The 20,974-nt window shown below is 45.9% G+C and overlaps 1 protein-coding gene across 15 annotated transcripts in view; it reads right to left on the bottom strand.

Annotated features, from left to right (window-relative positions):
- Positions 1-20,974, bottom strand: part of MCF2L (MCF.2 cell line derived transforming sequence like) — a 266,639-nt gene that overhangs the window by 89,486 nt on the left and 156,179 nt on the right. For all 15 annotated transcript variants that reach the window (XM_073350279.1, XM_073350290.1, XM_073350166.1 and 12 more), the window contains one exon: positions 19,196-19,310. In XM_073350279.1, the coding sequence (XP_073206380.1) occupies positions 19,196-19,310 (115 nt within the window). The remainder of the gene's footprint in view (positions 1-19,195; positions 19,311-20,974) is intronic.

Genomic DNA, 20,974 nt, shown 5'->3' with positions numbered 1-20,974 from the left:
TTTTTTCTTCAAGTGCTTGCTTATGTTCATTCCCCATTAGGTGACTCAAAAGCAGTACCTCAGTAGGTGGGCTTAAGTTCATGGACATGCTGACTGCCAAAGAAACGGGAGTCATCTCAGGCCTGTTGGGTGATGGCGTAGTGGGATGCAAAGGTATGCACTGATAACCAGGTCGCAGCTCTGCAGGGGTCCTGCATTGGGACCTGCACAAGGAACGCTGCTTACGAAGCCTGGGCTCTTGTGGAATGCAGAGGTTAAGATGGGTGGAAACAGGACATTCACCTGCTCGCAGCAAGCTCAAATACAGGCAGTTATCCAGGACAAGATATTTTGGGTTGACACAGGTAGCCCTCTCATCCTTTCTGCTATTGCTACGAAGAATTGTGTGGATTTGTGGCAGCATTTAATCCTCTCAATATAAGAGGCAAGGGCCTGTCTAACGAGTGAAGCCATTGTTCTTTGACGTTTTTGTGAGGTTTTGGGAAGACGACGGATAATAAAATGACCTGGTTGTTATGGAATTGTGACACCACCTTTGGCAGTTGGACCAAATCCTGGAAGAACAGCATGTGGGATGTCTCTGACATAAGGGCCTTGATCTCAGGGACCCTTCTGGACAAGGTGATCGCCACCAGGAAGGCGACCTTCCAGGACAGACGTGTCAGGGAGCATGATGTTAACAGCTCTAAGGGGGAGCCTGTAAGCTTCGACAGAACCAGGTTCAAGTCCCATGGGAGGAGTCGGCTTGTGGACCTGAGGGTAGAGTCTTTCCAACCCCTTGAGAAACCAAACCATCATCTTGTGGGAGAACACTGACTTGCTGTTAACTGGAAGGCGGAAGGCTGAGATTGCTGCCAAACATACTTTAATGGACGAGAGGACCAGGCACTGCTGTTTTAGGTGGAGCAAATAGTTGAAGAGAGACTGAAAGGAAGATTGAGATGGAAAGAGAGCACATTCAGAAGCGGAACAAGAGAGACACTTCCACTTGGCCAAGTAGATAGCCCTGGTGGAAGGCTTTCTACTGCCTAACAAGATCTGCCGAACTTGTTCTGAGCAGGCTTGTTCTTCAGGGTTCACCCATGCAGCATCCATGTGGTTAGGTTCAGGGAGGCAAGGTTCGGGTGAAGTAATTGGCCATGGTCTTGTGAAATCAGGTCTGAACGAAGAGGGAGGCAGAGCGGGAGCAGGAGCCAGAGTGGGAGCTGACACCGAGAAATCCAGGAGTGTGCCAAACCAATGCTGGTGTGGCCACACTGGTGCTGTCAGAATAACTCTTGCCTTGTCCCATTTGATTTTTAGGAGGATCTTGTGAACCAAGGGGATTGGGGTAAAGGCATAAAGTAGGTGGTCTCTCCATGAGAGCAAGATGATGTCAGAAAGGGAGCCCAGGCTGTGTCTGGGCAGAGAACAAAACCGATGGCATTTTCTGTTCTGCCTGGTGGTGAACAGGTCCACCTGTGGAGGCCCCCCATCTTTGGAAGATTAATCTGGTGACTCTCGAAGAAGCGACCACTCGTGGTAAGAGGAGAAGGATCTGCTGAGGTGATCCTCCATTCCAGGCTCCCAGGAGAAGTGACACCTCAAGATGAATGGTGTACTTCATGCAGAAGTCCCACAGACGGATGGCCTCCTGACACAAGGCTGAAGATTGAGCCCTCCCTACTTGTTGATGTAAAACACAGCCATAGTTTTGTCTGTCAGGACTTGCACCACCTTGCCTTAGATCTGGGGGAGGAACACTTGGCATGCTAAGCGTACCGCCCTGAGTTCCCTGACATTTATGTTCACGGAGAGTTCTTGGACCAGAGGTCCCAAGTACTGAGACTGTTGAGGTGGGCATTCTACCCTAGGTCAGACATGTCTGAGATTAAGGTTACCAATGGGCATGCCCTCATCACCAATCTCGGGCCTTTCGACCAGCCCAGTGGGGCGAGGACCAGAGAAGGAAATGTGAGCACTGTGTCCAAGTGGTGTCTGCTCAGTGACTAAACTGACACTAGCCACATCTGGAGGGGACTGGATCCAAGAACTGCCCCTCATGGTGACCGCAGAGGACATAATCCTGGCTGCCAAGTTGGCAGTATCCAGAACCACCTGGAGAGAGGTCCTGGCTATGTTCTTAGGCTCTTCCAAAAGGGTCACAAACTCCTAAGAACATAAGAACGGCCATACTGGGTCAGACCAAATGTCCATCTAGCCCAATATCCTGTCTTCTGACAGTGGCCAATGCCAGGTGCCTCAGAGGGAATGAACAGAACAGATAATCATCAAGTGATCCATCTCCTTGACTCCTGGGGCAGGGAGTCTCTGAATTTAGTCAAGGAGTCCCATAAATTAAAATCTTATGTTACCAGCAAAGCTTGCTGATTGGAGGTATGTAGTTGGAGGCTACCCATCAAATAAACCTTTCTTCTGAAAAGGTCTAATCTCTCCACATCTTTCTGTTTTGGGGTAGTGCTCGACTGGCCCTGCCTGCCCCTTTCATTAGCTGCAGATACCACCAGAGACCTGAGGGGATGCAAGTACAGGTATTCAAAACCGCTTGCCAGCACATAATACTTCTTCTCTACCTCCCATCTCAAATAGGGCAGAGAAGGAGTTTGCCACAGGGCCTTGACTGGTCCCATCACCTTCTCATCGATGGGCAGGGCCATCTTGGATGGAGCTGCTGCAGCCAGGATATCAACAAGGCTGTGCAATGTCACTTTGAGCTCCTGAATTTCCAGGCCGACGTTTGCAGCAACCTGCTTCAAAAGGTCCTGACAGGCCCTGAAATCATCCTGTGGAAGCAAGCTACTCAGACCCATGATGGCCTCATCTAGGGAGGAGGAGGAGGCGGCTTCCACCAGAGGAGGGGCTCCTTTGTCTTCCTCAACTACATCCTGGAGACGGCTCCAGTGGACATTGGTACTGAGGTCAGTACCAGAGCCAGGGTCAGGTCCCAAGCAGGCAGGAGCAGTAGCCCATCTCTCTGTAACCAGTGAGTTGGAGCACTGCGAGGGAGGACCCTGTACTGGGAGAAAACCCCAGGAGTTCCAATAAAGGCCATTGCATCCACCAGTGACCTGTTGACCAGGTGCCAGTCGGGGGACTGGCACTGAAGTCCAGTGGTGCATACACTGGGTACGGGTGGTGGGCTTTCAGTAGCAGATAAGGTTCCCCTTCAGACTCAAAAGAAAAGTATTTTGTCAGCGAGCATGGTGGAGTGGTACCCGCTTCTGCCTCCATTCAGTGGGTTTCTGGAGACCAGCAACGCATCAGAGAGCGGGACACTGGGAGCAGGGAAGGTTTACCTCTAGAAGGTGCCGAGGGGCCCGGTGCTGGGAAGGCACCCAACGCTCTGTGTTCCCTCTTGCTTCTGGACACTGGCTCCCCGCCGCCCCATGTTCTGCTCAGAGGCCTCGCTCTCACTCTCACTCCCCCTCTACTCTGAAGCTGATAGGAGCTCAGCTCCAGCTGGTAGCCTGGAGCTCGGGCCCACTGGCAGCCAAGCGCGGCACTGGGGCTGGACCAGCCTGCACCCGAGGGCCGGGACTCCTTTGGCCGGGGAACAGGGGGGTCTTGAGCAGAAGGGGCAGGGCTGGTGGGCTAGCATTCCCAAAGAGGGGGTTCACCCACCACCAATGCAGAGGGTCCCACACCAGACTCAATGCCCCAGGCATCAACGGTGCCGACACAGGTCCAGCAGCAGAAGAGTGGCCCACATGGATCTCACTATGCTGCCTTCCCCGCACTTGTCTCTCTTCTGTGTTGGCAAGCGCCCTCTGTTGGTTCGCTGCTTCTTCCTCAGCACCGGAGATGGTGAACAGTGCCAGGAAGAGCTTGGTGCCAGGAGAGCACTTAGCACCGATGCTGAAGGACTTGGCGCCGAAGTCGAGCAGCTCGGTTCTGAAATTGGTCTGAGTGCAGCTTCCATGAGAATAGCCTTCAGCCTCATGTCCCTGACCTTTTCAGTGTGGGGTCTGAAGTCCCAACAGATCTGGCACTTGTGCCTCACCTGGGTTTCCCCCAGGCACTTTAAGCAACTGGAGTTCGGGTCACACACAGGTTTGCCACAGGAGGTGTAAGGCTTGAAGCCCAGGGACTAGGGCATGCCTGGCCCGTGGGGCAAAGAAGTCCCTCAACAATAGGAACTATGTATTTACACTAACTATATACACTAAAACTACTTGTAATAACTATATACACTAAACTAGGATAACTACGAATGAAGGAGGGAGTCCAAAAACCTCTGGGAAGAAGTCTTGCCACCGCAAGAAGGGTCCTTCCAGCAACCATCACGGGCTGTAAGAAGGAACTTATGCAAGGCCAGTGCATAAGTGAGTGGCTTCAGAGGTTGCTAGAGCCAGCCCTCTGGATACCACTGGGGGAATAATCTCTGATAATGCTGCACACAGCGTGCACTCACCTAAGAAGAATGGACATGAGCAAGCCCTCAAAGAAGAAATTATATCTAGTTAAGCATCAGACTTAACACTAGAAGCCAATGCCTAAGCTCCTAGGCCATAGGGTCCCCCAGAAAAGTCAGCGACTCTCTCTGTGCTGTAGCTACTGCATATGAAAAAGTAGAGTCAACTGAAACTTATTCATTGCTTATTATTTTGTTATCTATCTCAATGAAATAAAAATTAAAAGGACAGAAAAGGAAAAGAAAAATGGGACTAACCCCTGTGCATGGCTAAGCAAGTTAATTATGAAAAGTAAGATGCTGTGCAAGATCATTTCTTCTGCGTGCAGATAAAAAAATCTTGTGTATTGTATTTATAGTTAGTGTAGAGGTCAGGGTGGGCTCCCATATTTGGTAGATTTTTTTGTACTGTAGTTTTTCCATTTCTCTTGAATAATACAAACTTTGAAATTGCCTGTTTCCAGGAGGATCCACCTTAGGTATTTAGGGTTTTAATCTCAAAGTTTCTTGGATCAATAGAAATTTTAGCTTTATTTATTTGTTAAAAAAGAGGTGAACATAAAATAGCAACAAAAAAGTACACTTTTTCTCTCACAGAATATACTGATCATTGTTAATAGTCTGGCTGCAGTAGAAACTGCTAAGGACCCAGAAGCAAAACCATATGTTTGAGACCTCCGGTTATTTCTATACAACGGGTAATTTATTCATAATCTTTGGACTAAGGACTTGTGCTACACCGTATCTTTTTAAAATGTATATTCCGAGAATGTGTCCACATTAATAATTTAACAAAACATATGTTTAAATGACAGCTGTGTTGGATCAGAATAAATACACATAGCATTTGCCTCTGGGTGTATCCCACACCTTAAAAGTCAACTTACTGAGATAAAAGAGCACATTTTACAGTAAAGAAAAAAAATGTTTTGAAAAGAGAGAGAGAGTGAAAGAGGAGAGAACAATGTATGTCCTTCTGAAATTACTTCCTTGAGTGTTTTGAAGCCTCTTTCTTTGTACTCTGCCCCACCTTGATGAAACTTATGAAGGGTTTGTCTACACTGCAATTAAAAACCTAGGGCTGGCCTGTGCCAGCTGACTTGTGCTCCTGGGAGTTGGGCTAAGGGGCAGTTAATTGCGGTGTAGATGTTTGGGCTCGTGCTGTAGGACCCTGCAAAGTAGGAGGGTCCCAGAGCTCAGACTGCAGCTCAAACCCAAAGGTCTACACGGCAATGGAACAGCTCCTAAGCCCAGCCCCATGAGCCCGAGCCAGCTGGCACAGGCCAGCTGTGGGTTTTTACTTGCAGTGTAGATGATAGGGAAAAAAACCCAGAAAGCGACTCTATAATCATGTAAAGCTACGCTGCTGTCTTTTTTCTATGCTTATCTGTCCTTTTTACTTTGTTTATGGATAGAAAGAATATGAACTGTGTGTAACCTGCACTCCCTGCTTTTGGGGAGAGAATTCCTTATACAGATAAGCCTCCATGCTCTTACCTACCCCAGAACTTCAAACAGACTGGGTTAACCGGTTCGAACTGGAAGAGATATCACAATGTATGTTGAACCAAGCTATAAAAGCTCATCCCTGTTCTTTGTTCGGGGCTTCACCATTTTCCTCTGAAAAGGAATTGGTGAGCCCTTCAGCTGTCGTATTTGCTAGCAATAAAGTGCCTCACTTTATCAAAGAGCCAAGGCTCTGTGTTTTGTTTGGCTAATACAGAAGTCCAGGGAAGGCTACCCTCCTAACCCTAGACGGGAGGGGAACCCTTTTTCCCTAACAATTTGGGGGCTCGTCCGGGATCGCCTCTTCTCCGGACCGGTGGACGGTCGGGACTCTGAATCCTTCTTGCCGGCACCCGGGTTGCTTTAACCCTGAAGGCTTCCCGTCTCGCTTCCACCCGCCGCTTCGGCGAAATAAGGCATCCCGAAGGCACTAGGGTCCGGACCTATTGGTGAACACCGGCCGGTGGGAACTTGGTGAGGTCTGAATTTTTCCTTTGTGATTGTCTAGACAACAGCCGGGGGTCCCGTCTTTGGGAAAAGATGGGGGGGGGTCCAGTAGAACTGTTGATCCTTCTACGCCTCTAGGCTATATGTTAAAACATTATGATAGGGATATCAAGGCCTTACAATCGGATGGCAACAAAGCTTTGTATAAGTTTATATTTTTGTGTCAAGGTCCCTGGGTGGGAATGACGCAAGACGACCCGGAACCAGGAAATCGCTGGCCGGGGAAAGGAACATTTGAGTTACATAACATTGTTCAATTACGAAAAGTATTGTATGATTTACAACCGCGGCAACTTAAGTATTCTGATGTATGGATAAGGAAGGCCGAACGGCGCAAAAGTGCCAGTGTAACTACTAGTTTACGTGCTGAGGTAGAAAAACTTAAAGCCATGCGGCCCCCACCATACAATCCAGAATCTAGTCATGCTGACCAGAAGCTAAAAACGTCAAAGTCTATTTATCCCCAACTCCCATTGAAAGAAGCGGGGGATCCTATACCATTGGAAGAATGTAGCTGGCTATGGGGTGGGGTACCGCAGCCTGACCCTGATGCACCCACGCCCCCAACCGGGGAAAGGAGCGGTCCCACTCTCCCACTAGCTACCGATACCCCCACAATTAACGCAGAGCGGGGGGGCGATCCGGAGGCTGGCACCTCTACCAGGGGGTTGACACGTCCTGATCTGCGACACCCCAGTGATGCAACCCCTGCAAAGACCCGGTCTCATGGTTCTCTAGGCACCCCTAAGGCAAAAGTTTTTGGAGCTGCAATAGCTAGTGCAGTCCAAATGCCTATGCGACAACTGCCGAGCGGTAGGGGGGGGACACAGATGGTGTATGTCCCTTTTACCAGCACGGATCTAATGAATTGGTCATCTACTTTTCCCTCATTTTGACAGTGTCTGGAAGAATTTATTAAAAAGTTAAAGGGTATTTTCACAATGTATAATTGTAATTATAACGATGTGGAAATGATTTTAAATCAAGTGCTAAGCGAGGGTGAGAAGGAAACTGTGTATAAGAAAGCTAAAGAGACGGTGCAAGGCAGGGCGGCTTATCCGCAAGAGAAACCTGAAATGGATTGGGATGTTCCAGAGACCGTTCAAGAGTGGGATAAAATAAGAAAGCGAATCTTAGAAGCATTAGAGGATATGTCTAAGCCTGTGTATGATTGGGGAAAGGTAGATGCATGTGTTCAAAAGCACGATGAGCACCCAGAGGAATTCTTCCACCGCCTTTGTAAGGTTTTGAAAAACCACGGCGGCTTAGATCCAACCTCCCCTGTAGCGAAAACACAAGTGATCGGCCAGTATGTAAAAAATTTATTACCATTCGCTCGGAAGTATGTGTGTAGTCAACCAGCTTATGAAAACAAAACGCTGGAGGAGGTGGTGGGGTTAGCAGCCCATGCCTGGAGGAATAGGAAGGAATTAGACACTAGGAGGTCCGAAAAGCTCCTTAATCTGCAGTTGCAAGGTTTCCAAGACGGCTCTCGGGGACGGGATGCAAGCCGCAGGAGGGGAGGCTTTCGGGGACGAGGCGGAAGAGGAGGCAGCTCTACCCAGGGATGGGGACCACAAGGTCAGAACTTCCAGCCACGGCCCGGGAGGGCAGGGCCAGATGAGTGCTGGCGGTGCCGACAAAAAGGACACTGGGCTGCCCAGTGCCCAAATTACCCCCTCCAGCCAGCTGACCCTCTTATGCAAGCCTACCAGAGGGTACAGGAAAGGGGGGGAGAAAAAGGAAGTACTGATTGAAAGCTAGCTGCCCACAATGCTTTGTCCCCCTCGCCAGGAACCCCCTCCGCTTCTTGGACAGTGCTGTTGGATGCAAACCACCCGGAGCTTCCAGTTGTGGTGGGAGGAAAAACTTATTCAATGTTAATTGACACCGGGGCAGATAGAAGTACTCTACAGGACCCCACCCTTCCTACCACTTCTGCAACCGTAAAAGCTATAGGCGTTGGTGGCACCGTGTGCGCCCTTCCTCTAACTGCGGAGCAAACGGTCCAGCTTGGCCCGTTATCAGAGGATCATAGCTTTTTAATTGCAACTTCCTGTCCTGCAAATTTATTAGGTAAAGATCTGTTATGTAAACTACGAGCAACTATAACTTGCAGCCCGGAGGGGCTATATCTCTCAGTCCCTACTTCGGTCCCTGAAGCTACGGTAATGGCATTGTTAGCCACTACACCCACCGCCCCCTTTGTCCCTGCTGAGTTATCTGATATTCCTGAAGCATTGTGGGCCTCGGCGTCCACTGAAACTGGACTTTTAAAGTCAGCAGAACCGGTGTATATCAATTACCGTACAGATATCCCTCTGCCCCGAAAAATGCAATATCCATTGCCTAAAGAGGCCATAGAGGGCATTCGGCCAGTCCTACAACAGCTTTTAACTCAAGGAATCATTAAGGAGGCTACCAGCCCTTGCAGTACAACTATTCTTCCTGTTAAGAAACCCAAGCCTGGCCCCGATGGCAAACCGGTTTACCGTTTCGTGCATGACCTCCGACTGATTAATGCTATTGTGATCCCGAGAGCTCCGGTTGTTCCCAATCCAGCAACTATTTTAACTGCTATTCCCCCAGGGGCTACTTATTTTACTGTGATTGATCTGTCTTCAGCATTTTTCAGCATCCCTGTGCACCCAGACTCACAGTTCCTATTTGCCTTTACCTTTGACGGATGTCAATACGTATGGACCCGCCTCCCTCAGGGCTACAGGGAGAGCCCTACCATCTTCAGCCAGTATTTAAAGCGAGATCTGGACTCTATTTCGTTGACTATGGGTTCTACTTTGATTCAATACGTTGATGATCTGTTATTGTGCTCTACAGCCAAGGCTGCCTGTGTACAGGACACTCGAATCCTTCTTTTTGCATTGGCCGAAAAAGGTCACAAGGTGGCACTCTCCAAGCTACAGTTTGCCCAACCCGAGGTGGAATATTTGGGGCATCGTATTTCATATGCTTCTACTGCACTTACTCAGGACAGGATTGAAAGCGTTCTGAGTATGCCAAGGCCTACCACTAAAAAGCAACTCCGCCAGTTACTGGGAGCAAGTGGCTATTGTAGAGCCTGGATTCCGGCTTATGTGGAGTTAGTGCACCCCCTCACCGATTTGCTGCTGGATTCCGTTCCCGAACCCTTACCATGGACGACTCTACACAACAACGCCCTTACCGCCCTCAAACAAGCATTAACTTCTGCACCAGCCCTGGGCAGACCGGATTACGCAAAGCCTTTCACCTTATTTTGCCATGAACAATCTGGCACGGCGTCTGGTGTGCTAACTCAGCCCTTTGGGCCTGGCCAGCGACCGGTGGCTTATTTTTCGGTCCTTCTTGACCCAGTGGCTCAGGGTCTTCCGCCCTGTCTCCGCGCTGTTGCGGCTGCCGCTGTGTTGGTCGAGAAAGCTTCGGGGCTTACCTTGGGCCACCCTCTTCTAGTTCAAGTGCCTCATGCCGTTGCAGCACTTCTTAATCGTGGATCCACGCAGCACCTCACAGCAGCCAGACTGACCAGGTACAAATTGGCCTTGCTCGCCAATCAGGCTGTTACCCTACGCTGCTGCGAAGTCCTGAATCCTGCAACCCTTTTGCCTCTGCCTGAGGATGGGGAACCTCATAATTGCCTCCACGTGGTGGATTTGATCTCCACGCCTCGTCCTGACCTCTCTGATATTCCATTGCAGAATCCTGACCTCCAATTATTTTGTGATGGTTCCGCCTGTCGGGACGAGTTTGGGGCCTTACGAGTTGGCTATGCAATTGTTACCCTGATGGCAACGCTTGAAGCGCATGCCTTACCTACACAAAAGTCAGCGCAAGCAGCAGAACTCGTGGCGCTTGTTAGGGCCTGTCAATTAGCTGAAAACAAAACTGTGGCCATCTATACTGACTCCAAATATGCCTTTTCGGTATGCCACTCTACTGAACAACTTTGGAAGTATCGTGGGTTCCTTACCTCCAGTGGCTCTCAGATCTCCCATGTTGCCTTGATTTCTGCCTTGTTAGAGGCTATTCAACTTCCTGCAGCTGTTTCGGTTTCACACTGTAAGGGCCACTCCCGCGCCTCGGACGAGGTTTCCAAGGGAAATGCTGCAGCCGATTCGGCGGCCCGTCATGCTGCCCTCTGTGGGGCTCCAGCCCCTTTTCCTTTTTTGGCACCCCTGCTACTGCAACCAGTGACGCTAGCCGTTTTGCTCTCTGCCCAGCAGACGACGCCCCCGGCCGAAGTTAGCCGTTGGAAATCCATTGGATGCCACCTAAATAAGGACAACCTCTACGTCAGCCCGGACGGTTGTCCGGTTCTCCCAAGACAACTCCTCCCTCAGGTTTCCCAGGCACTCCACCTGGCCTCGCACCTGGGAAAGGGGGGATTAGTGGCTCAAATGGAGAAGTTGTTTTTTGCTCCGGGGGTCCATGCAGCTGCGAAGACCGTCACTGCACAGTGTGAATTGTGTCAACGGTACAATCACCAAGGAGCAGTCAAACCACAAGCTATGGGACATTGCAAACTGCCTGAGTACCCATTTGCTGTGGTCCAGATGGACTTCATGGACTTACCACCAGTGACAGGACTAAAACACTTGCTTGTCCTGGTTGATCTTTTTTCAGGGTGGGTTGAGGCTTTCCCCACTCGAAGGGCAGATGCAGTATCCGTAGCGAAGTGTCTCCTCAAGGAGATAGTGCCCCGCTTCGGGATAATGACTCGTTTGGAAAGTGACCAAGGCCCCCATTTCACTTCCCAAATTATTCAACACTTAGCAAAGGCCCTCGGCATAAAACAAGCCTTGCATACCCCCTATCATCCACAAAGTTCAGGAAAAATAGAAAGGGTGAATGGGCTGATAAAAACCCAATTGGCAAAGCTATGCGAGCAGACTGAATTAAAGTGGCCTGAAGTGTTACCCATAGTGTTAACCAATCTTCGTAATACACCCCATAGGAAGCATTCGTTGACACCGTTCGAAATTCTATTTGGCCGACCCTTGCCGATTCCTCTAACCAGTGTAGACGGGTTTGCCCCAGCAAAAACTTCATTAATGGCTGGGCAAGATAAGTTGGCGGGTTATTGTCGCATGTTGCAAGATGCCTTGAGTGATGCATGGGCCAGAGTAAAAGATGCCCAACCTTTACCGCTTGATACTTGTGCGCACTCTCTTTTTCCAGGAGACTTTGTCTGTGTTAAAATCCATCGAAGGAAGCATTGCCTGGAACCAAGGTGGTCGGCCCCGGCCCAAGTCCTTCTGACTACTCCAACTGCAGTGAAGGTCGAGGGCATCGATAGATGGGTGCACTGCAGCCACTGTAAAAAGGTTCCTGCTCCAACATCCCCAACGACTCCCATCATGACCGCCGCTTCTACATGAACTGGGTACCGGTCAATCAGCGGAATCAGAAGCAGTTACAGAACTCTGGAGTATTAGTATACTGTTACAAATATTGTATTAATATTATTTTTTTAGAGTTGTTAGTAGCTGGTAGTGTTTATAATGTATGTATGGCTATGGGCGTTAACCTGGACCTCTGCCCTGGGGGGTTGGGATAAAAATACGTTTCTACAATTAGCCCAAAATTTAACCAACGCATGGAATGTTAGTGACTGTTGGGTGTGTTCCCACTTCTCTTCCCATTCACTGCAAGGGTTCCCCATTTTGCCGGTTCCAGCGCTCCTCAATTCTTGGCAAAATGGTTTGGCGTGGTACGGCCAAAAGGGAAAAAGGGGAAGGGGACCCATAGATTTTAGGACCTGGATCCCGAACCATCGCCCAGACTTGCTCGTTAAGGCCCCCTTGTGCATAGAAAAAAGGTCGCTACGCACCCGAGGCAAAACTACTCTGGGAAAATACCCGAAAACCCACTGTGAGAAAATTCTAATTTTGGAAAACAATGCAAGTACTACTCTTTTGCTGTATCCCAATGGTACTGAGGTAGCCAACTATGCCCGTGCTGGAGGCTATGTGGGGTACATTCTCAGAGAAAATGCGACTCAATTTGCCGGCCTTACATTATGGAAATGGGGGGGAATAGGACCCAATCCTGATGATGCTGCATCCCTGGTGGGACGATTGCAGAAAGTATCTCAGAACTCAGGGGGCAATAAAGGCAACTATAGCATAGTATTAGGAGATCATCACTTATGGTGGGTATGTGGCACTTGGGCAGGAAAGACCTTGCCCCCAAAGTGGTTGGGAAGATGCACGGTGGCCTTTGCCTGGCCAGGAGGGATGCATCGTAGAGACTTAATAGAAATCAGAGACACAACCCGACAAACCCGTCGAGATACCAGTTATAATCCTATTGTCAAGGAAGGCAGTACAGGTATGCGCGCCTTCCGTATTCTTTTTCCATGGGTGGGGGTGGGCCAACTTAAATACGCGCTAAAAAATATGTCAGCCGAAATGGAAATATTTACTAACGCCACTCAAGATGCAATCCAAGCTTTGCAAGAAGAAATAAGCTCACTAGCTCGCTACAGTATGCAAAACAGGTTGGCCCTGGATCAGCTTTTAAGTGCACAGGGAGGGGTGTGCACATTTCTCAATGCCACATGCTGCCTTTATGTAAATCAAAGCGGATGCATAGTCACAGATACTAACATAATTGCAAACGTGTCAGCCTTCTTTCATAAGCAGGCCTCTATTTCTCCCAGTGTGGGCTTTGACTTGTGGGGCTGGCTCACCAGCTGGTTGCCTAACTTTGGATGGCTAAAAACCTTGTTTGTGTATGAAGTGGGATTCCTTATGATTGTGGGTCTGCTGTTCTGCTGTGCGTCCAGTTGTTGTGCCCTCTTCCACCGGGTATGTACCAAAACCATGAGTCCAGCAAAGATACTATATGTAAAGAAAGGTGGTGTTAACCAAGATGAGAAACATATGAACATGTTAAACAATGAATAATGAGCCATGTAAGATAATTATCTTCAGGCTCAAAGGGGGGAACTGATAGGGAAAAAAACCCAGAAAGCGACCCTATAATCATGTAAAGCTACGCTGCTGTCTTTTTTCTATGCTTATCTGTCCTTTTTACTTTGTTTATGGATAGAAAGAATATGAACTGTGTGTAACCTGCACTCCCTGCTTTTGGGGAGAGAATTCCTTATACAGATAAGCCTCCATGCTCTTACCTACCCCAGAACTTCAAACAGACTGGGTTAACCGGTTCGAACTGGAAGAGATATCACAATGTATGTTGAACCAAGCTATAAAAGCTCATCCCTGTTCTTTGTTCGGGGCTTCACCATTTTCCTCTGAAAAGGAATTGGTGAGCCCTTCAGCTGTCGTATTTGCTAGCAATAAAGTGCCTCACTTTATCAAAGAGCCAAGACTCTGTGTTTTGTTTGGCTAATACAGAAGTCCAGGGAAGGCTACCCTCCTAACCCTAGACGGGAGGGGAACCCTTTTTCCCTAACATAGACATATCCTAAGAGTACATCCCAAGGGTGCCTGTACCACTTCAGGGTACTGATACTTGACATTGGACAATGTAAATTGGGGTCCTCTGGCATTCACCCACTTATTAATTATGAACTATCACTGTGCTGTACTACCTCATCTTCCTCTCTACAGCTTAGCAGCAGCTATGATCACAGTACCCACCCTGTAAAGACGTGAGACAGCAAGAAACACAGTCTCCTCTGCTTTCTCCACCAGACGAGGAGATTAGCCCTGGAGGGAGTTCTTTTTAAGACCCAAGAATATTTCTAACTGCTATAAGATTAAGGTCAGGTTTACACTACAGTCTTATGTCTGTATAACTATGTCACTCAGGGGTGTGAAAAAAAATCCACACTCCTGAGCTATGTAGCTATACTGACCTAACCCCCTTTGTTGACAGTGCTATGCTGATGGGAGGGAGTCTCCCGTCAACATAGCTACCGCCTCTCGGGGAGGTGGATTTACTATGCTGATGGCAGAAGCTCTTCCGTCGGTAGAGGAGCATCTTCACTAAAGTGCTACAGTGACGCAACTGTATCAGTGTAACAGCACTGCTGTAGTGCTGTTTGTGAAGACAAGCCTGTAGGGTCATTGCTCTGTACTGGTTCCTAGTACTTTATTAATATCTCAGTAAGGTAACTTTATTAACATCAAACCGAACTCCTGCAAAAACATAAGCATGTGCATAACTTTATTAAAATGACAGTGCCATTAATTTCAAATGGCACTAACTCCTGTGACTAAAGTTATTCATCTGTATAAATGTTTGCAGTGTCGAGCCCTTAGTTTTTAAATATTTTTGTTAGGACGCATCTCCCTAGTAAGTTACATACTGCCATGCATTGTTGCTTGAATTGTTGTTGCTGAGGGATTACACTACTGTAAAAACTTTTAAAAAGCAACTTGATGTGGCTTGATTAAATTTAGTTTTTTTACAAGAAAAGCAAAGCAAAACAGAAACATGAAACTCCACCCTTTACATAAGATAAAACCCTACTTTATTCAGTATCATCTATCAAAAATATCAGTAGCTACGATGAAGACAATGGTTTTAAAGGTCTTCTTTAAACAGACAAACTTAAAACACAGATACGCACCCACACCACATCTCATTATCAAAACAGGAGCAGTAAAGGGATTAGCTACCAATCCTTCACAGTCTACACTCTACAGCAGTGGTTCTCAGCCTTTCCAAACTGCTGTACCCATTTCAGAAATCTGATTTGTCTTGCATACTCCCAAGTTTCACCTCACTTAAAAACTACTTGCTTACAAAATCAGACATAAAAATACAAAAGCGTCACAGCCACACTATTACTGACAAATTGCTTACGTTCTCATTTTGTGCGTATGAAATTTTCGTTTGTACTGACTTTGCTAGTGCTTTTTATGTAGCCTGTTGCAAAACTAGGCAAATATCTAGATGAACTGATGTACCTCCTGGAAAAGCTCTGTGTACCCCCCAGGGGTAACGTACCCCTGGTTGAAAACCACTGATCTACAGCACTCATCCTTAATCCATGAGTTGCACTGCTATAGCAGGACGACTTAAACGTATACGGTTGATAAATTTGGTCACAAAAGCGCTTTGTATTTAATATTTACAAAGATTACAAAGCACATTAGATGATGCTCTCAAGAGGATTTTGTTCACTGTATTACATCCTTGTATCTATAAAATATGTAATTCCAGCCATATCCGCTTGAGGGAGTTGCACTGCATTAAATAAAATACTCAATGTAGAAAATTAAGATAATATTTCAAACTGCTAAGGGATTGAGGACCTCCCCCCAACCCATTTCCTTTGTTAGCTTGCAATATCTATACATATAAACCTACACACACAGCATCATGCCAGCTCACTCATCTTCACCATTCCCTTGGAGGCCCAGGTTTGTATCCACTATTTGGGCAGGCAGGACTTGTGGGTTGTGATGAAGAGGACTGTCATGCACACAGCCCTGGTAAAGCTCCTTCTAGCTGGGCTCTCTCCAGATCCAGCGGGCCTTAAGCCTTCAGAGTCTGAACAGAATTCAGGCACTGCCCAAAGCTTGGAGTCTCTCGGTACATGCTCAGGGTGCAGACCCTCTGTCTAGCACCCCCCGCCTAAGAGCTGGGACCCATGGTCCGACAGTCTGGCCCCTAGAAGTAGTGCTGCCCTCCCACTCATTAGACTTCCAGTAGCTTAATTACACCCTCTGTCAGAACTCCAGTTGTGTGGGCACTCTGGCTTTAGAGTTTACCTCCTGGGGGGGTATGCGGTTGGTCTCCCATGCGCACGCACACATGCACTTTGCATAGGACACTAACACGCCATTGCTCTTTACTTACTAACACAAGATATGCACAGAATAGTAAACCCTACACGTGCATTTCCCTGCCTCCATTTCCTCACCACTATGGAGCACTCTTTGGGATGAGGCCAGGGTCCTACAAGGACATCCAGGATTATTCTCCTGCAGCACATGGTTTGTCTTTTGAACCAGGAAGTGCCCCTCTCTCTCTCTCTCTCCAGGTCAGCTTGCTTTAACCTTGGTTGATCCCACAGCTCAGTCAGGTCCCTTCCCACTATGAAAGTATGCCCAACTATTCCCCTCTCATGCTTGTCTCTTCCCCAAAGCTTCCCACTCCTCCAAAAAGCCTTCTTCCTGTGTTTCCCTGTGAGTCCTCCTCAACTCCCTGCTCTGTTCCTTACATCTCCATCCTGTTTAGTATTTTCTTCTCTCTCCACAGCACCAGCGCCCTACAGACACACTTGGTCAGACTGATTTCTCAATTCCGGCAACTTACTTGGCCTATCCACGGTTTGGTACACTGCAGAGTCACCAAGTACAGCTCAGACCACTGCCAGTAACTCTGTGGTGTGTATAACAGTTATGGTGTCTCTTTACAGAGTAGCAAGCAAGGTATGAAAAAAGGTGAGACTAAAGTTAAACAATATGCAAAAACAAATGTTTCTCTTAAAAAGAGTACAGGGTAAATAAAACAGTTTATACAGAGGCCACTTACCACCAACAGTTATTTCAAAAATAGTCTAGTAGCTGCAGATACACAATTTACTTTGGTCTCCCCTGCTCAAATACTGCTATTATTGTGATGCACAGAGGAAAGAACACTGCTCAAGGGACAGTGCTAGATAATCATGTTTTTATAAGTGAGCTGTTTCTAACTCAGAAAGCTATGTATAGTATAATTACATTTCTCTTACATTGTTGAAATAATGCAACAAAACAACACACCTTGGGGTAGTACAGTATGTTGACCAAATATTTGTAATGCCGTCAAGGTTCCTTTCCCACTCTGAACTCTAGGGTACAGATGTGGGGACCTGCATGAAAACCCCCTAAGCTTATTTTTTACCAGCTTAGGTTAAAACTTCCCCAAGGTACAAACTATTTTACCTTTTGCCCTTGGACTTTATCGCTGCCACCACCAAATGTCTAACAGCTATATAACTGGGAAAGAGCCCATTTGGAAATGTCTTTCCCCCAAAAAATCTTCCCAAGCCCTCCACGCCCTTTCCTGGGGAAGGCTTGACAAGAATCCTCACCAATTGGTACAGGTGAACACAGACCCAAACCCTTGGATCTTAAGAACAATGAAAAAGCAATCAGATTCTTAAAAGAAGAATTCTAATTGAAGAAAAAGTAAAAGAATCACCTCTGTAAAATCAGGATGGTAAATACCTTACAAGGTAATTAGATTCAAAACATGGAGAGTCCCCCTAGGCAAAACCTTAAGTTACAAAAAGACACAAAAACAGGAATCTACATTCCATTCAGCACAGCTTATTTTCTCAGCCATTTAAAGAAAACAGAATCTAACGCATATCTAGCTAGATTACTTACTAAGTTCAAAGACTCCATTCCTGTTCTGTTCCCGGCAAAAGCATCACACAGACGGAGAGAGAGAGGCTTTGTTTCTCCCTCCCCCCAGGTTTTGAAAGTATCTTGTCTCCCCATTGGTCATTTTGGTCAGGTGCCAGCGAGGTTATCCTAGCTTCTTAACCCTTTACAGATGAAGAGTTTTTCCTCTGGCCAGGAGGGATTTTAAAGGTGTTTACCCTTCCCTTTATATTTATGACAAATGCATTCTACCCTATTATTGATTTATTGTTATTTATAATTTGTATTATTGTAGTGCCTAGGGACGTGGTCATAGACCATGACCCCATTGTGTTATGTGCTTTGCAAACAGAGCAAAAAGATCGTAAGCCCCTTCAGGCAAGGGCCATTTAAGTATAGGAAAAAAGATGAAAGATGGACATAGACAGATGGAGGCGTACAAGTCAACAATAAGACAATGTTGGTCAACATGATAGGCAGTAGTCTCTGCACACAAGGAACCTACCCATTATTAAGAGACCTCAGGTTGATCAAGTAAAGAGTCAATTCCTACATCTGACCCTTGCAAAACCAATGGTTGAGAATAGGGGGATATATTTGGCAACAAAGATGATTTTAGAACTTAAAAGAATAATAAAATAAAATGCCTTTCTCTCATTCTGGAGGTCAGAAAAATTGGAATAATCTTGATTCCACAATAAGCTTACAGTAAAACATGGTTTCTGTGGGCTGGCCCACTGGCTTAATAAAAGGAACCACACTGCTATGTAAAAGAACCATGGTAAATTGCTTGGCCAGTTTTTGTGCACCACAACCAGAAGGAGATGAAAGTTCTGCAAAGATAGTGTGCTCAGCTGCTGGGGGAAAAAAAGAGAATATGCACATTGATCAGTAGAAGAAGTTGGGAATAACTAAGTAGTATTCTCATGCTCTGAGGGGTATCCTGCCCAGAGTTTCCTTGCCTGGAAGGCTGCTGTTCCATTGTGGGGCCTCAACAAGGTAACAGGGTGTAAAATAGTGACTGGTGCAACAGGGAATCCTCAAAAGTCCAGAAGGGAGACAGATGATCCCACAGAATAATGCGGGCTTTTCCAGGTTTGGTTTTGTTAACAAGAATGAGATGTTGCCCCAAGCATGTGTACATTTTTAATGAAATTGAGAATGCAGTGAAACAACAGGACCCAGCCAATTCTTTTCACAGAATAGAGGGGCATAGCTCAAAAACTGCATTTGCTTGCAGCAGAGAATTATTTTCTCTGACGTGCCGGTGAAGCATAAATACGACCTCTTAACTCTCATATCGAGCTATATTACCAATAAAAACTCTTAATGACTATAATTCATCATGAGACAAATTGTATTGTTTCTTTTCTCCATATAATTGGTCACAGAGTCTGAACTTTGCAACCTGTATGACACAGGTGATTGAACGTAAACATATTTGATAACCATTGCTGTTTTCTCTGGCACAACAAGCACCTACCTTGGAATGCTAGTTAGATATGTCAGGACATTCTGAAACTCTTTCTCTGGGATCTCGCTGAAAGCTGGGTAGTCTGGGAATGTGATAACAGGGCAACCATCTTCCCCTCTACCACCTAAAAAGCATAAGCAAAAGTATTGATATGTAATTAATCACCTTATGTAGTTAATATTTCCTGGCAAACCAATTATTGATTAATTTTTTTAAAATAATTGTTATGTAGTCCTCAGAAATGGGAATATTTACTCTGAGTAATCTAGTTTTCAAGTACAATTTAGGAAATATAATCCACCATATCCAGTACTTCCAACTTTTTTTTTTTTTTTTTTAAATAAAAGGGTAAAGTGTCTTTGTTCCCTTTGTGAACTAGTTTTAACACCAGATAGCTCTGCGCCTTGCATACAATTTACTTTACCTGACTGCAAAGATACTCCACATAAAATGAGAAATGGACAAATTATTTAAAATAAAACCTATCAATTCAAAACAAAACCACCCAAACTAAAGTCAGTTGGAACCTTCACTCAGAGCTGAGCCAAACCTTTCACAGGGTTGAAAATGCTCATGTAATTCCCCCTGCCGCGTTTTATTTTTGCAAGGCTTCTACACTTCCAGTTTCCACTCTTGTCTGGAAGAAGTGGCAGAACAACAAGAGTCTGTTTCTGGTGAGATTTCCTGTCCAATTCTGCAGACCGAAGTGGAAGAGATAAAGCATAATTAAACAACTGAGCTTCTGAGTGTTTATTTGAACCTTTTGTGATTTGTCCACCACTACAAAGAATCTAAATTAAGAAAAGGGGAAGTGAAATAGTTTAAAATGTATTTCCCACAGGTTTTATAGCTAAGTATTTTTATATATGTCACTATATGCAGTTACAAATATGATTAATTAATATATAAAAGAAGGGCCAAGGTTCTTTAACCCCCTGCAACTGCACAAAGTTAATAGTGTGGGACAGACCCACCTAATCCTAAAAGATTATCCCTGCTCAATGCTACAAAAGGAGTAGAGAACAAAACAATCAATAAGGTCCCTGCCAAAATCCTGGGGAAATTCTGTCTCAACCTCACAGCTGACAACTGTGAATAAATTAGCTATAATATTATTTCTAAACATTATTAATATAAACAATAACAACAACAATTATAACGTTGCTGTAAATTTAGGATTATATAAGAAACAATTTATGTGCACCTGACATTAACTCAGAAAGAAATATCTACATTCATAGAGTTATTTTGATAAAAATAAGCTTTTCGCTCCAAAACATCCGTAATCAGAAAAGCGTATATATTGCTACTCTGTGTTACTCTGATTACTTTGTGTTACTATGGTCAGCTTACTTTCATGCAACACCGTGATATCTCTGTAAAACTCCTGAATGTAAACTGTATTAAAAATGAATCATCCAGGATGCATTCCAAGAGGAAAAATGATAACTACTGTGCAAATAGCATGGCTTCGCAGCATACCCTTTATGACTGAGCCAAGCATTAGCATATGAAAGTTAATTTTAACCATATAAATATTCAAAAACAAACATAAGTCAAGGTCAGTTTTGATGATCTTAATCTCTTTTCCTTTTTCCCTTCCCAGTGAGCAAATATTTTCCTCTATTAGTTTTAGTAAAAATATTCTTCCTATTCAAAATAATTTTTATTTCTACATCTCAAAGAATCCTAAACTCTGTAAGTGTTTGGGTTTCTCTAGAATATATTTTTTCACTATAGGAGGGACTTCTTTCCAAAGTCTGAAATGTAGCAGTTTTAAACAGATAT

This window comes from Lepidochelys kempii, chromosome 1 (assembly GCF_965140265.1).
Source record: "Lepidochelys kempii isolate rLepKem1 chromosome 1, rLepKem1.hap2, whole genome shotgun sequence".
NCBI lineage: Eukaryota > Metazoa > Chordata > Testudines > Cheloniidae > Lepidochelys > Lepidochelys kempii.
The sequence above is the reverse complement of the archived record's forward strand: the minus strand, read 5'-3'. Positions and strand labels throughout refer to the sequence as shown.